This window comes from Poromitra crassiceps, assembly GCF_964638095.1.
Source record: "Poromitra crassiceps genome assembly, chromosome: 4".
In the NCBI taxonomy this organism is placed as follows: domain Eukaryota; kingdom Metazoa; phylum Chordata; class Actinopteri; order Beryciformes; family Melamphaidae; genus Poromitra; species Poromitra crassiceps.
In genome coordinates, this window is record NC_139626.1 from 54,061,296 (window position 1) to 54,076,641 (window position 15,346).

General features: G+C 44.5%; 1 protein-coding gene across 1 annotated transcript in view; it reads right to left on the reverse strand.

Annotated features, from left to right (window-relative positions):
- The window catches only part of LOC310775843 (venom factor-like), a gene marked incomplete at both ends in the record, with an annotated part of 115,330 nt that overhangs the window by 3,613 nt on the left and 96,371 nt on the right, over nt 1-15,346 (reverse strand). Inside the window, 11 exons of the mRNA XM_083635970.1 lie at nt 1,123-1,212; nt 1,893-1,998; nt 2,975-3,064; nt 5,282-5,369; nt 7,586-7,637; nt 7,990-8,080; nt 8,357-8,416; nt 8,941-9,096; nt 10,156-10,319; nt 12,434-12,578; nt 14,300-14,410. Coding sequence (XP_083492096.1) covers nt 1,123-1,212; nt 1,893-1,998; nt 2,975-3,064; nt 5,282-5,369; nt 7,586-7,637; nt 7,990-8,080; nt 8,357-8,416; nt 8,941-9,096; nt 10,156-10,319; nt 12,434-12,578; nt 14,300-14,410 — 1,153 coding nt within the window. The remainder of the gene's footprint in view (nt 1-1,122; nt 1,213-1,892; nt 1,999-2,974; nt 3,065-5,281; nt 5,370-7,585; nt 7,638-7,989; nt 8,081-8,356; nt 8,417-8,940; nt 9,097-10,155; nt 10,320-12,433; nt 12,579-14,299; nt 14,411-15,346) is intronic.

A 15,346-nucleotide genomic window follows, 5' to 3' on the forward strand; every position in this document is an offset into this window, starting at 1 on the left:
TTATGTCAAGACTTGCGTGGCGTCCGTGGACAATGCATACCTTGGGTGGCATTTGGCTCCAGGTTTGTCTTTCACTTTGGTGAAGGGTATCCAAGCTTTTGATCATTTAACACATTCAGCATCCTGTCGCTTGTGTCGACTGGTCTGTCACGCAAGTTCGCAACCAAATGAAATGAATGATCAAATGAGCAGTGAACAGGGGGCGTGTCGCGTCACGCGTGATGCACGTGATTCAAGTCTTAATCAAATGAAAAGTGTTATTTAGACAGTCACTCACTGCACGGCACGGCAGCACACAGGCTTGAGTCAGTGACAGCCTCAGGGCGCTTGACAGCGAATTCAGCGCACAGATCCGAGAGGGGAAAGACCAGCGGGGGGGAATTCATGGACCAACGGCCGCTACTCGATAACAGTATCGATAAGGTCGGACCTTATTGATTTTCGGGTTATCGATACCCGGGTCCCATCCCTAACACACGCACGCACGCACATGCACACCCACACATGCACATGCACGCCCACACAGGCACGTGCACGCCCACACAGGCACATGCACACCCACACATGCACGTGCACGCCCACACAGGCACATGCACACCCACACATGCACGCCCACACAGGCACATGCACACCCACACATGCATGCACACACAGGCACGTGCACGCCCACACATGCATGTCCACACAGGCACGTGCACGTCCACACAGGCACGTGCACACCCACACATGCACACACGCACAGGCACATGCACACCCACACATGCACGCCCACACAGGCACGTGCACGTCCACACAGGCACGTGCACGCCCACACATGCACGCCCACACAGGCATGTGCACGTCCACACAGGCACGTGCACACCCACACATGCACGCACGCACAGGCACATGCACACCCACACATGCACGCCCACACAGGCACGTCCACGTCCACACAGGCACATGCACACCCACACAGGCACGTGCACGCCCACACAGGCACATGCACACCCACACATGCACGTGCACACCCACACGTGCACATGCACACCCACACATGCACATGCACATGCACGCCCACACAGGCACATGCACACCCACACATGCACGTGCACGTGCACACAGGCACGTGCATGCCCTCACCCTGTGTGCAGCGGCAGACGTTGTCCCTGCAGATCTGAGTGAGCTCCGCCCTATCCTCGCTGGGCGTGTAGGTACGACTGCAGCGATGATCTGAGAGAGAGAGAGAGAGAGAGAGAGAGAGGGAGAGAGGGAGGGGGACAGAGAGAGGGAGACAGAGCGAGAGAGGAAGAGGGAGACAGAGAGAGAGAGGGGAGGGAGACAGAGGGAGACAGAGAGAGAGAGAGAGAGAGGGGAGGGAGACAGAGGGAGACACAGAGAGAGAGGGGGAGAGAGAGAGAGGGAGACAGAGAGAGAGAGAGAGGAGAGAGAGAGAGAGAGAGAGAGAGAGGGGGGGGGGAAAGAGAGAGGAGAGAGAGAGAGAGACAGAGAGAGAGAGAGAGGGAGACAGAGAGAGAGAGAGAGGGAGACAGAGAGAGAGAGACAGAGAGAGAGAGTGAGAGAGGGGGGGGGGGGAAAGAGAGTATGCAGGGACAATAGACTTGACACCAAAATATTCAAAGTAGCAAATTGCGCAACATTTTCTGTGGGCGTGGCCAGTGGTGGTATCCTGCAGCTCAGGGGGAGGTTAGTGGGACTTCCTGCTTCAAGGCAAAAAGTAGAGCAAATAACTTTAAAAGAACAGCTTCAGTTTGTGGTTTAGCGGTGGCTACAGTAGCATCATATCATGCTGTCTCTTTTGGGCAAAAAAAGGCAGCCTAATATTGACTGACTGATTTAGTGACTTTCATCAGTGAATCTTTTTCAACAGTAACTTCTGTGTGTTTTCCTACCTGGGTTGTAATACTCATAGACAGTGACTGAGGAAGGCTGCAGGAGGCCGACCTTAAAGTTCTGCTGAAGCCTGAAGATCAGGATCTCTGGCTCTTTGTGAGACACCTGAGAGGAGAGGAGGGGAAGGGAGGGGAGAGAGGGAGGAGGGGAGAGGAGAGGAGAGAGGGAGGAGGGGAGAGGAGATAGGAGAGGAGATAGGCGAGGAGATAGGAGAGGAGAGGAGAAGAAAGGAGAGGAGAGGAGAGGAGAGGAGAGGAGAGGAGAGGAGAGGAGAGGAGAGGAGAGGAGAGGAGAGGAGAGGAGAGGAGGGGAGGGGAGAGGAAAGGAGAGAGGAGAGGAGGGGAGAGGAAAGGAGAGAGGAGAGGAGGGGAGAGGAGAGGAGAGGAGAGGAAAGGAGAGAGGAGAGGAGGGGAGAGGAGAGTAAAGGAGAGTGGAATGTCAGGGAGTATAGTGGAAACAGTGTAAAGTAAAAGATTAGAAGGTCATAGAGCAGAACAAAACCGTAGAGTAGAGCAGAGCAGATAGAGAAGAGTTGAGTAGAGTAGAATAGACCAGAGTGGAATGTGGCAGAATAGAGCGCAGAGCAGGGTGGAATAGGGTAGGCGTCAGTAGAGTATGCACAACAGAGTAGAGCGCAGTAGAGCAGGGCAGAAGAGAGTACAGTAAAGTAACACAGTAGATTACGCAGAGTAAAGAGAGAATAGAATGGTGTAGAAAAGAGTAGGGCAGAGCAGAGTAAGGTTGAGCAGCGTAGAATAGGACACAATAGAGCAGGGTGAGTAGAATAGAGTTGATAGAGTAGGACAGAAGCAAGCACAGGTGAGTAGAGTGTAGAGCAAAATAAAGTAGATTACAACATAATGCAGTAGAGACACAAATACATAAAGCCTGATTTATATTCCAGTCAAAGCCCTGATCCTGCTTCTGTACATTCATATAAATAACCAAATAAATAACCAAATAAATAAATAAATAAATAAATAAATAAATAAATAAATAAATAAATAAAATAATTTAAAAAAGTATACCATGTATACATGTAACGTGTTGTAATGTGTTATAACGTATTGTAAGATGTTACCTTGAAGAGGTGTAGGATCAGGGAGCCTCTGTCACTCAGGTTGTCAACGATCTGGAAGTTACTGATGTAACTATCTACTGAGTTGGACAGCTGCACACACGCGCACACACACACACACACGCGCACACACACACACACACACACACACACACACACACGACAGTAAGCAGCACTAGCCTGGATGTGATCAGGGCAGCACTTTAGAGAACATATAGCTATTGCAAGTCAACTTGTCTAGTATACTATAGTATACTGTAGAAGTCAACATGTCTAGTATACTATAGTATACTGCAGAACATGTCTAGTATACTATAGTATACTGTAGAACATGTCTAGTATACTATAGTATACTGTATAACATGTCTAGTATACTATAGTATACTGTAGAACATGTCTAGTATACTATACTGTAGAAGTCAACATGTCTAGTATACTAGTATACTGTAGAAGTCAACATGTCTAGAATGCTATAGTATACTGTAGAAGTCAACATGTCTAGAATACTATAGTATACTGTAGAAGTCAACATGTCTAGTATACTATAGTATACTGTAGAAGTCAACATGTCTAGAATGCTATAGTATACTGTAGAAGTCAACATGTCTAGTATACTATAGTATACTGTAGAAGTCAACATGTCTAGAATACTATAGTATACTGTAGAAGTCAACATGTCTAGTATACTATAGTATACTGTAGAAGTCAACATGTCTAGTATACTATAGTATACTGTAGAACATGTCTAGTATACTATAGTATACTGTAGAAGTCAGCATGTCTAGTATACTATAGTATACTGTAGAAGTCAACATGTCTAGAATACTATAGTATACTGTAGAAGTCAACATGTCTAGTATACTATAGTATACTGTAGAACATGTCTAGTATACTATAGTATACTGTAGAAGTCAGCATGTCTAGTATACTATAGTATACTGTAGAACATGTCTAGTATACTATAGTATACTGTAGAAGTCAGCATGTCTAGTATACTATAGTATACTGTAGAAGTCAACATGTCTAGAATACTATAGTATACTGTAGAAGTCAACATGTCTAGTATACTATAGTATACTGTAGAACATGTCTAGTATACTATAGTATACTGTAGAAGTCAGCATGTCTAGTATACTATAGTATACTGTAGAAGTCAACATGTCTAGAATACTATAGTATACTGTAGAAGTCAACATGTCTAGTATACTATAGTATACTGTAGAACATGTCTAGTATACTATAGTATACTGTAGAAGTCAGCATGTCTAGTATACTATAGTATACTGCAGAAGTCAACATGTCTAGTATACTATAGTATACTGTAGAAGTCAACATGTCTAGTATACTACAGTATACTGTAGAACATGTCTAGTATACTATAGTATACTGTAGAAGTCAACATGTCTAGTATACTATAGTATACTGTAGAACATGTGTAGTATACTATAGTATACTGTAGAAGTCACCATGTCTAGTATACTATAGTATACTGTAGAACATGTCTAGTATACTATAGTATACTGTAGAAGTCAGCATGTCTTGTATACTATAGTATACTGTAGAAGTCAACGGGCCCTATCTTCGTACAGGTGATATCCCGTGTATACTAGACATGTTCTACAGTATACTATAGTATACTAGACATGTTGGGCCCTATCTTTCGACAGGCGATATCCCCTATTAGCGCTTGCGCACCTGTTTGCGCGTGCGTTAAGGCAGGAAAGATACCGGTCTGCCTTACGCATTTGTCCAGGTGGTATGCCGAGTTTTGCACCCCCACCCCGGCAGCAAAAAAAAAGCATCCTTACCTCACGGGAGCATAATTGTAATGATTTATACAGAAACATAACTGTTTAAAAATTATAACAGGCATGCGCTTGTGCCTGCCCCCAATTTGCATTGCGCACGGTATTAAACAAGCGAAAACACTAAATTACTGCTTTTGGGAAGATAGGGCCCCTTCTCTTTTCGCCTCGCTCGGCGCGCCTTGGCGCCCACAACTCCCATTGACTTCACGCCTGGCAACTTCAGGCTTCACGCATCATGCTTGGAAGATAGGAATGAATCCTGAATGATCGCTTGAGCGTGCTTTGAGGAAGGCACATGCGCGGCTAGGTGTGAATGGCTGACGCCTGTTAACAAGGACGCCGAAATGAAACTTGTGGGTTCAGCGTAGGTTGAGCGTTGCTTCGGCGTATGGTGTGAACAGGCTGTAAGGCTGGATATGGCTTACTCTGTATGCTAGTCACCCACTTTACCTCTCTATAGGCATTCTTATTATTTAGAGCACTAGTGGGCGGTGTTGCTTACCATCTCCAGGTCAGAGTTTTCTGGGGTGAAGCCGGTCGGCAGGTTGATATCCAGAACCACCATCCTGACATATCTGGGTCCTAAAGCCCTGTGGAAAGAGAAGGGAACAGAGATGGGTCAGGATACCAAACATGAGAGGAACCACATGGAGAGATGACAAGCCTCCTATTTAGTGTCAACAGAGCAGCATGGAAAGATTAGAATATTCAGGGCATAATAAGAATAGCACGGGTAAATCGAGTCGTATGAAAATAAGTTAAAGGTGTCCTCACTAATGATACAAGAACCCATTGGGACAATCAGTAACAACTAACAAGATGCATCATCATTCCTCCAAGCAGTTATGGCCTTTCAAAAGATTTAAAAATGTTGCCTCTGTAGCACCCCCATTTGGCCGATCAGTGTAATGTCTTAATGCCAGAAGAATGGCTCAATGACCAAAGGCCTGTGGTTATACTGGCTAGTTCCTGTTTGGTAACGTGTGTACTTCTGAGAGTGTGTATCAAGTCACTGATGAAAACATTTCTGTCTGCCAACTCACGTATTGAATGCAAATATAGTTGCAGAGACTATTGTAAGTCACTTTGGACAAAAAATATATTTTCAAAGTGGGGGCCGGGGCCCCAGGGACCGCCAGAGGGCATTAGGGGGGCCTCAGCAAATTAATGGAAATGCTTAAAAAGAAACATCTTTATGGGGAAGAAAATAACCCTAATCCTAAGCCTTCAGTTACATTTGTTAATACTACAGTTTAATAAATAAAGAATATCATATATTTGTATTATATTTTATAAATATATTTATTGTATTGTTAACAAACAAAAAAGATCATATTTGTCATGCCCATCTGTCTGATTGTCTGCCAGTCATCACATTCATTGTCATTTCCCCCTGGTGTGGGTAATACAGTAGTCTGAGTCTGACTCTGGAACAATGTTTATAATGGAAAACAGAAAAGACAAGATTATTAGGTTATTACATTAATAAAAGTAAGGAAATATATTCAGAGGTTGTATGGATGTGATTTTTGACATCTTCAATAATATCGTCAATGGGTTTTTAAAAACATCTTGCAATAGGGGGGGGGGCAAAGGCTAATGCTATTTGGGGGACCTTGGCATGGAAAAGTTTGGGAACCCCTGTGCTAAATGACCTAATGTCATGTCATGTCATGTCATGTCATGTCATGTATGTCATGTCATGTCATGTCATGTCATGTCATGTCATGTATGTCATGTCATGTCATGTCGTGTCGTGTCGTGTCCTGTCGTGTCGTGTCGTGTCGTGTCATGTCATGTCATGTCATGTCATGTCATGTCATGTGTCTGATCCTGTCATTCCCTGCAGCAGACACCTAGCTAGACAAATGAGAGCAGGGAGTGATGATTACATGGCTTAAATACACTCATGTATCTGTGAGCATGCATCTACAGGATGTAGGATGTGTGTGATGTGAATAACTATACTTTTGTAAATGTTCATGTGTACTTATCTGTGTATAATTTCAACCCGATATTTTACAATTGTCTGTGAGACTGTGTTGATAATTTACTCTTTTACTTGGCTTTTAATTGTATTCTATGCTTTCTCTCTTGTACAGCACTTTGTAACTATAGTTTTGAAAGGTGCTATCGTAAATGATTTACTTACTTACTTAGGGGACATTCACACCCAAAGCGCTTTTGGAGCTGCCAGTGTCTTTCTGCAATTCATTCTCTGTGTAAGGACGCACTAGACGTGCTCCTCTTTTAATGAACGCACCTGGCGTTTAAACGCTGGTGGCGTCTCGTCTTTTTGGCGGAGCGCTCTGGGCGTTTTAAAGCTGAAAAAGTTGAACATTTGGAAGAAAAGCGCGCTGCTCGTCTTTTTACTCCTCCTACATTTTCTCCTCCCAGAGGGATCCTCAACCTCAACCAGCTGGCTACCGTCCGTCTGGTTATTGTGTGCTCAACTCTATTGCACACGACTGCAGGGGGGAAAAAAACGAAGCGCAAAATAAAAAACGCTCTGTGCGCTGTTTTGTGCACAATGGAAGCGCTCTCACCATGATTTTCATAGCGTTCTGACTGAAAAAAAAAACGCTTTTGGTGTGAATGTCCGCTTACTAGACTGCCTTATTGAGAGGGGATAGTGGATACAGTAAGAGTGGCTGTGAGTATCACGTATCTGCAGCGTGACTTGAGTTGTCCACCTGAACTATAGTCTCACAGGCTTCACTTCATTTCCTCGTTCTCAGCTTTGTCCGTTTAAATAAAAGGTAAACCAAACACACAAACACAAATGAGTCATGAAGCAATAACTCACCTCACTCTGATGGTGATCCGGTAGGACTTCTCCACATCTGCTGGAGGCTTCTCTGTTATGGGAGGAAAACACAAAATATGCTTTGGTCTGTCATGGATGAGGATCTCGTGCTGTGAATGTACATTAGGTTAGGTCACTGCTGCACCCTCCACTAACTATCTGCTGGGTTTTATTGTCATTGCACTACAGTTTGTTATGCTATTGTAATAATATTGTAATAACTTGTCAATCACTGGAATGAAATTGTCTTCTCACTTGTATCACTTGATGTAGGTTACATTATATTTTGTACATTATTTTATGTCATGTTTTAGGTTATCTTATGCTACATTATGTCACATTATGTTATAGATTATGTTGTTGTTATAAGCTGTGATATGGGGAAGTGTGAGAGTTGGAGCTACCGCTGGATTCTTCAATAGTGACGTTGAGGTCAAAGTCCTTGCAGGGTCTTTTCTCATCCACCTCGTGCAGCTGGTTGTAGTAGGTCACGACCTGAGGTCAAAGTTCACAGGATCAGGAAGTGAGCCCACATGTAAAACAAATGCGATGAAATGATTAGTATCAGTTAAATATTGGTAGAGCAGCTGAAAATAACACCCATTCAAGTATTATAATGCCCCCCTGTCATAGGTTTCTAATGGATTTCATGAGCTTCTTGGTCATGAAACTAGCTCTCCCTCCCAGCAAGGACCATCAAAATAAAAACATCAAAAGTTGGAGTTGTAACAGCAGCAATATTGGTCTACAAAGGTGTTCACGTGCTCAAACCTCCAGTATTCCCTGTCCGTTCCCTCGAGCCTCCACTTCAAACTCCTGGTCCAGGGCCACCTAGAAAAACACCAGAGAAGAAGAAATTGCAGATGAAATACAACTGAACAAAGAGACGTAAAGTTAGCACCAACTTATTGTTTATTAGAATCGCTGTTAAACTACAAGGGCGTTTGAATGCATGAAGGACGATGGCAACTTCCACACACATGCACACACACACGTGCACACACACACACACACACACACACACACACACACACACACACACACACACACACACACACAGACACACACAGACACACACACACACACACACACACACACACACACACACACACACTCAGCTAAATGCCTGAAATATGAATGTGAAGCAGTTTCGTCTCTCTTACCTTGGAGGAGCGAGCCATATAGGAGGTCTTGGGTTTGGTCTCTCTTACCTTGGAGGAGCGAGCCATATAGGAGGTCTTGGGTTTGGTCTCTCTTACCTTGGAGGAGCGAGCCATATAGGAGGTCTTGGGTTTGGTCTCTCTTACCTTGGAGGAGCGAGCCATATAGGAGGTCTTGGGTTTGGTCTCTCTTACCTTGGAGGAGCGAGCCATATAGGAGGTCTTGGGGTCAAAATGGTAGCGGGCGTCACTGCGCCCCGCAATCTTGAGGTCCACCTGCAGGCTGAGGTCCTGTGGAGGAGGCTTCTGGACCAGGTACTCTGACAGCGCCTGGAGCACCACCATGGTGGACTGGGGGGGTAGGGAAGGAAGGGGGAGCAGATATTTTTTTATATTTATTATTATAAATGTCTCTGTGGTGACAAACTCAAAACAGATATTTATGTTTGGTTTCCAGGGTCAGTGCTCTTCAGCAGATTCCCAATATTGTGAAACAGAGATTGTTGGCATTGGTTCCCTGAGCAGGTAGCGATCCCAAAGAAGATCTGAGGGTCTCATTGCTGCTTTGACACTTTTTACCAGCTTGGATGCACTTTAGCCATCTTTTTGTCCGAGCTCAAATCTGTCATCATTTCATCATTGCTATTTAGCCTAAACAGCTATGAACCATTTAGACAACTGAATCTATCACATTCAGTCACAATCAATGTACATCACGTCTCTCACATCTCCAGCGTCGCACCCGGCTGTCCGCTTTTCCATGTCTTCACAATTGCACAGCCTATAGCACCGTTTTGCAAGCAGAAGCACTGTAAGGATGATCTGTCTCATCTTCACTCAAATTGCTCTTTTTGGTGTAAACGCTTATGTTGTTTGCAAAACATTAAAAAAAAAACATTTTGGAGAGAGGTTATAGTATTCATAAATGTATCAGCCAATCACACAGTTGACCACCTAAAACGTCATCCCTGTAACACAATCTTCACACATTTTAGTAGTTACAGTATATTATTATTATTATTTTAATAGCTCATAATTCAATAGTCAGTTGTGAATGGATTTGAATGGACTTCGGCCACACCCTGACATAACAGAATAGTCAGTTGTGAATGAGGTTTAAGGAATTATGCACTAATCCAAGCCTGGAGCACAACGGACATGAGTTAACTTCAAGAGACTGTTCTTAATATTATGTTCCAGTAACACGGCCATTTTGCTGGAGAGATAACGGATGATTGTAATAAATCAACAAGTGATTATAATCAAATGAGAGCCACAGCCAATGAGCTGTGTATATTGTAAAGCACTGTATTGGTAGTTAAATGTGTGTGACGCTGTGGGAATTCTATGAATAACAAGTTGACTGAGCTGCAGCTTCCAGCTGGACTACCTGGCGCCCCCTGCTGGTACCTGAGTGGAACCGAAGCCTCCTCCTCTCCTCCGCTGGCTGTTCAGCCATTTGAAGGGTGCTTCAGCCTCTTGCAGCTGCCCGCTCTTTAACAGGGCCAGCAGGGCGTAGCCGGTTGCCTCCAGAGTGAACAGGTGGTTTCCTCTGTCAGGCCACTGGCTACCTCCTGGAGGGGAGGGGGGGGGGGGGGAGAGAGAGGGAGAGAGAGAGAGAGAGAGAGAGAGAGAGAGAGAGAGAGAGATGTGGGTGGGAGAGGGAGAGAGAGGTGGGTGGGAGAGGGAGAGAGAGAGAGGTGGGTGGGAGAGGGAGAGAGAGAGAGGTGGGTGGGAGAGGGAGAGACAGACATTAGGCTCTTTCACACACAGATCGCGCAAAAATTGCCGTTTAGGAGTCCCGCAAAGGCCGCACCCTCGCCACAGAAATTGCTTTCACACAGAGCCAAGCAGCACGGCCACTTTCCCGTGCTGCAGTGTACTTTCAGGTGAAATCCCCCGCTCCCGGATTGAAAGGCGAGCGGAGGGATTTCCAGCTCCTCCTAACCCAAATTAATATTTTCATAGGTTAGTGTAGCCTAGGCTACTGTATGATGAACGAATTCATTCAACAACCAAGAAGACTTCCCTCCTTCTCCTAGTCCGCTGAGCAGGGAGGATAGGTGGAACGATACACGACCGCCCGCATGTCAAACAGCTGCAGTCTGCATAACGTTCGTCCGGGGAATAGTATAGGCTATAAATGCACATGACTACTTAACGTTAGTAGTTTTTGTAACGGAATGCACAGAGCTGATTTCGAGAGGGAATAACCTCAGACCAACTCGCCACAGACAGCTATAGCCCTCTGAAGCTTATTATTATATCCGTTAATTTTACCTACTAATGTCAAAATCGTTTGAGCATAAAGCCTAACCGCACGGAGCATTCCTCCTGGCGCCCCTGCAGTCATGATTGTATAGGCTACTTTTTTTACTTTCACTCCTGCACTTTCTTGATACATGAGGTGATTTCCCCTGTAATTTTTTTTATGAACGAGCTGACCATTCGCACCTTTTCCTGCTCGCTGCGACGACCTTTCAAAGCGAGGCGGGTTGCCAGGTAACCCGGCGCTGTTACTACCTACCGTCGCGGGACAAAAGGCGTAAAACAATTGTCCACCAAAGCGCGTTCATGACTTTCACATCGGAGGCGTGAATCCTATTTTCCGTGCATTTTTCGGCTTTCAAGGCCGGTGTGAAAGAGCCTATTCTCTGTAATGTAGGCTAGAGCAATACACTGAAACCAGTGTTGGGCAAGTTACTCAGGAAATGTAATTAGTTATGTATTACTCTATTAAAAAGTAATATAATTACTTTGCATATTACTTGATATCAAAAGTAATTAGTTACGTGACTCATTACTTAGTCTCGCAGAGCCAGACCTATCTCCACACTTTGTTTTAGCGCTGTGCTAGCGCTGGAGAAAGTAATGCAGTAACTTCAAGTTATTTGGATTAGTAACTGTAATATCATTTCTGTTGTAATCCATTACATTACTAGTTACTGGGAAAGTAATAAGATTACACTAACATGTTACCTTACTTTACTGCCCAACAGTGACTGACACTGCCAGGGTCAGGGCTTCCATTCACACCGGGGTCACTAAAAAAATGACTGCAATAATGGTAGTGTAATACGTATGTAATAGTAGTGCAATACATATGTAATAGTAGTGTATTATGTATGTAATAGTAATGTAATATGTACTGTATGTAATAGTAGTGTATTACATATGCATCCACCTGTAGATGTTAAGAGAGTAGATAGTAGTGTAATACATATGCATCCACCTGTAGATGTTTAGAGAGTAGATAGTAGTGTAATACATAATGTAATAGTAGTGTAATACATATGTAATAGTAGTGTAATACGTATGTAATAGTAGTGTAATACATATGTTATAGTAGTGTAATACATAATGTAATAGTAGTGTAATACATATGCATCCACCTGTGTTAAGAGAGTAGATTGGAAACATAAACTTTTTTCAGAGGCAGATCTGCACTGGAGACAGAACTCATTTCATGGGTTGAGTCAAACCACAGTGCACAGTGGGAAGGGAGGAATGAAATGGAGATGTATGTTCTTGAATGAAATGTCCAAAACAGTATAGTAACTTTAGTCCTTGGTTGACAAAATCTTTATAGGTGATATCCTCTTCATTTCCAGAGTGAAAAGATGCAGAGTGAACAGAACAGTACCTTGAGATACAGCTGTGAGTAAGACAGAGTGAACAGATACAGTACCTTGAGATACAGCTGTGAGTAAGACAGAGTGATCTTGCCCCAGCAGAGCCAGAGCGTAGGAGGTGATGGCCACAGTGTACGGCCTCCTCAGCTGTCTCCTCAGCGACCTCAACCTCAGGTACCTGGCGGCCTTACGGGTGGCAGCCTACAGAGAAGATGGTATACCTATTAAGGGCAGTTTAGAGTCCAGCGATGTATCATAGCCGGACGGGCATCGCTGAACGTGATGTCCTTTCCAGTATCGCTCAACGCTGATTTGGGACGCTGTCGATCGTAAAAAGTATAAACACCCAGGCGATAGGAGAACGCATCGCAGAGGCGCAGAGCAGGATATTTTCACATGGATTAATGCCGGGCGGACAGATAGAGAAGCTAGCCAGTCAAGGCATAACGTTACCGTTTTGATTGCAACATTACAAAACTAGTCTATCTGCTTGCTAACATGCTGTATGATTATCCATGCTAACGATGTGTTAGCTGTTACTTACCGTCTGCGTTGAGAATGTCTGCTTTCCAGGCATTTGCCTTTTTAACAGCATCTTTATAATCTGCCCGGTCGTTAGCCCAAACGCACGGGAACCGTGTCATCTTTATTAAGTTTTCGACAAATATGTGATCTTCTTCCATTGTTAATTCAACTAGCTAACTAACTAGTGGCTTCAGAAACTGCGGTAGGAGAGAAGAAAATGGTGGTTGTCATGACAATGGAGCCAACGATGGGGTCAAAGTTGAATCCAGATGAAGTCTTGACGATATCGGTGGCAACCTTCATCACAACGATGGCATATCGCCCGTCGCTGGAAGTATAAACACTTCGTTGTTATCACCAACGATGGAATGTGATCATGGTCGGTCGCAACGACCATAAATCGCTTGACTCTAAACTGCCCTTTAATACTGCTATGACTATATGGGGCTCACCTGGTAGAGCAGATACCACAAAGGCTTACGCCACGTTCACACACACGCCTAGAGCGACGCTTTAAAGCAACGCCTAAAATTTAGGCGTCCTTGTTAACAGACGAGAGCATTCACACATACCGCTGCCATGCTGCGCTGAAGCCACGCTCGCGCTGCGCCTACGCTGCGCTGCATTTATCGTTTAGGCGTCTGTTCTATTTTTCAGCGTCTAGGCACGCTGAACTGTCGTTTCTGACGGACTTGGGCCATATTTTCTACCGAGTTTGCCCAAAAGGGAGGGTGGAGCGCGAATTAACGAGTGCATAGTAGGAGAGCTGTCCTTCATGTGTTCCTCTATTAACGTCTTTTCTGTCAGATGTATATATACCCCCCCTGTCTCAATGCATGTATCACTCATGGTGTTGATGACTCATAGTCACATGATTACCCGAGGGAAAATAACAATTACAGCGGGCCAGGAAATAGACAGACATGTCACTTGCACATTGCAATAAAAAAGAGGACTCACCCATGCTATAAATCAGATCTGAAAAGTGTAAAAAACCGCTGCTCGTGTGATCAGTGTAGCGCAGAGCGGGGCTTCAGTGTGGCGTCCTGTGTGAACGAAAATAGGCGCCAGGCGTGCATGAAGCAATGCCTATATGCGTAGGCGTAGCTTAAAGCGTTGCTTAAAGCGTCGCTCTAGGCGTATGTGTAAACCCGCCGTTAGTCCTTCCCGCGGCCGACCCGGGTTCAAATCAGACTGTCCTATCAAATAAAGGCAACAATCCCCCCCTCCACCCAAAAAATAAAATAAAAATAAAAATAAAGGACTATCGATTATTTATTTATTTTTGGGTTTGCTCAGGATTGTGGTACTTTTACTACAGTTGCTGTCCTTTTATGTTTTATTGTATCGTCTCTAAAGCCCTTTGTAAACATATACACATTTTGAGTGTGTGTTACCTCCAGATCAATGTTTCCAGTACAGTGGATCCCTGCCTCTTTGGCCTCAGCCAGCGCTATGAGGACGAAGGCTGTCAGAGTTGTCCTCGGCTCATCGCCATGGAGACCGCCCTGGAGACACACACAGGAAGAGAGGATTTCACCAAAATCAGTTAAAAAAAACATTTATTTTTTGAAGAATTCACTGACACCGTTATACAGCCGACAGTATCATCATCAATGTATCAAGTTTAATATATTCCAGGAGTTATTTCATAATGAAGTGTGTGTGTGTGTGTGTGTGTGTGTGTGTGTGTGTGTGTGTGTGTGTGTGTGTGTGTGTGTGTGTGTGTGTGTGTGTGTGTGTGTGTGTGTGTGTGTGTGAATCTACTTTCCCTCAATCTACTTACGTTAGAGACTTCCTACAATTCCCAGAATGCCCTTTGACAACCCCCTCCAAGAGAATGGGCATACTCTTGTATTCAGCTTTGGGTTTAACATATAGGTGGAGAGACTGATAGCAATAGCTCAGTCTGGTGAGAGAAAGTCCCTTGCTCAAAATACAAAATGTTATGTTGCTGCAATGCATTCTGGTTTATTGAGGCTATTGAGGGAGAATTTGGTCTCTCTGCCTCTTCTATGATGATTTCTCCCTGACTGTGTCCACCAGGCGCGGACTGCATAATCGGGCACGTCGGGCAAATGCCCGGTGGCCTGGCCTGGCCTGAAAAAAAAAAAAAAAAAAAAAAATTGGTGCCCGCAGTCAGGCCACTCACTGAACAGCAGGCCAGGCGTTGCCTACTGGTTTACTAGTGGTTTTATTACTTTATTCAGGGTTAAAGTGGGTGCATCTCATTGTAAAATTGGACTCGGCCCAAATTGGGCTTCAAACGGCCCAAATTGTGCTTCAAACGCCCCAAATTGTGCTTCAAGCGGGGCCAAATCTGGCTACAAACGACCCAAATTGGGCTTCAAACGGCCCAAATCTGGCTTCAAATGGCCCAAATTGGGCTTCAAACGGCCCAAATTGGGCTTCAAACGGCCCAAATTTTTCGCCGGCACCCTTCG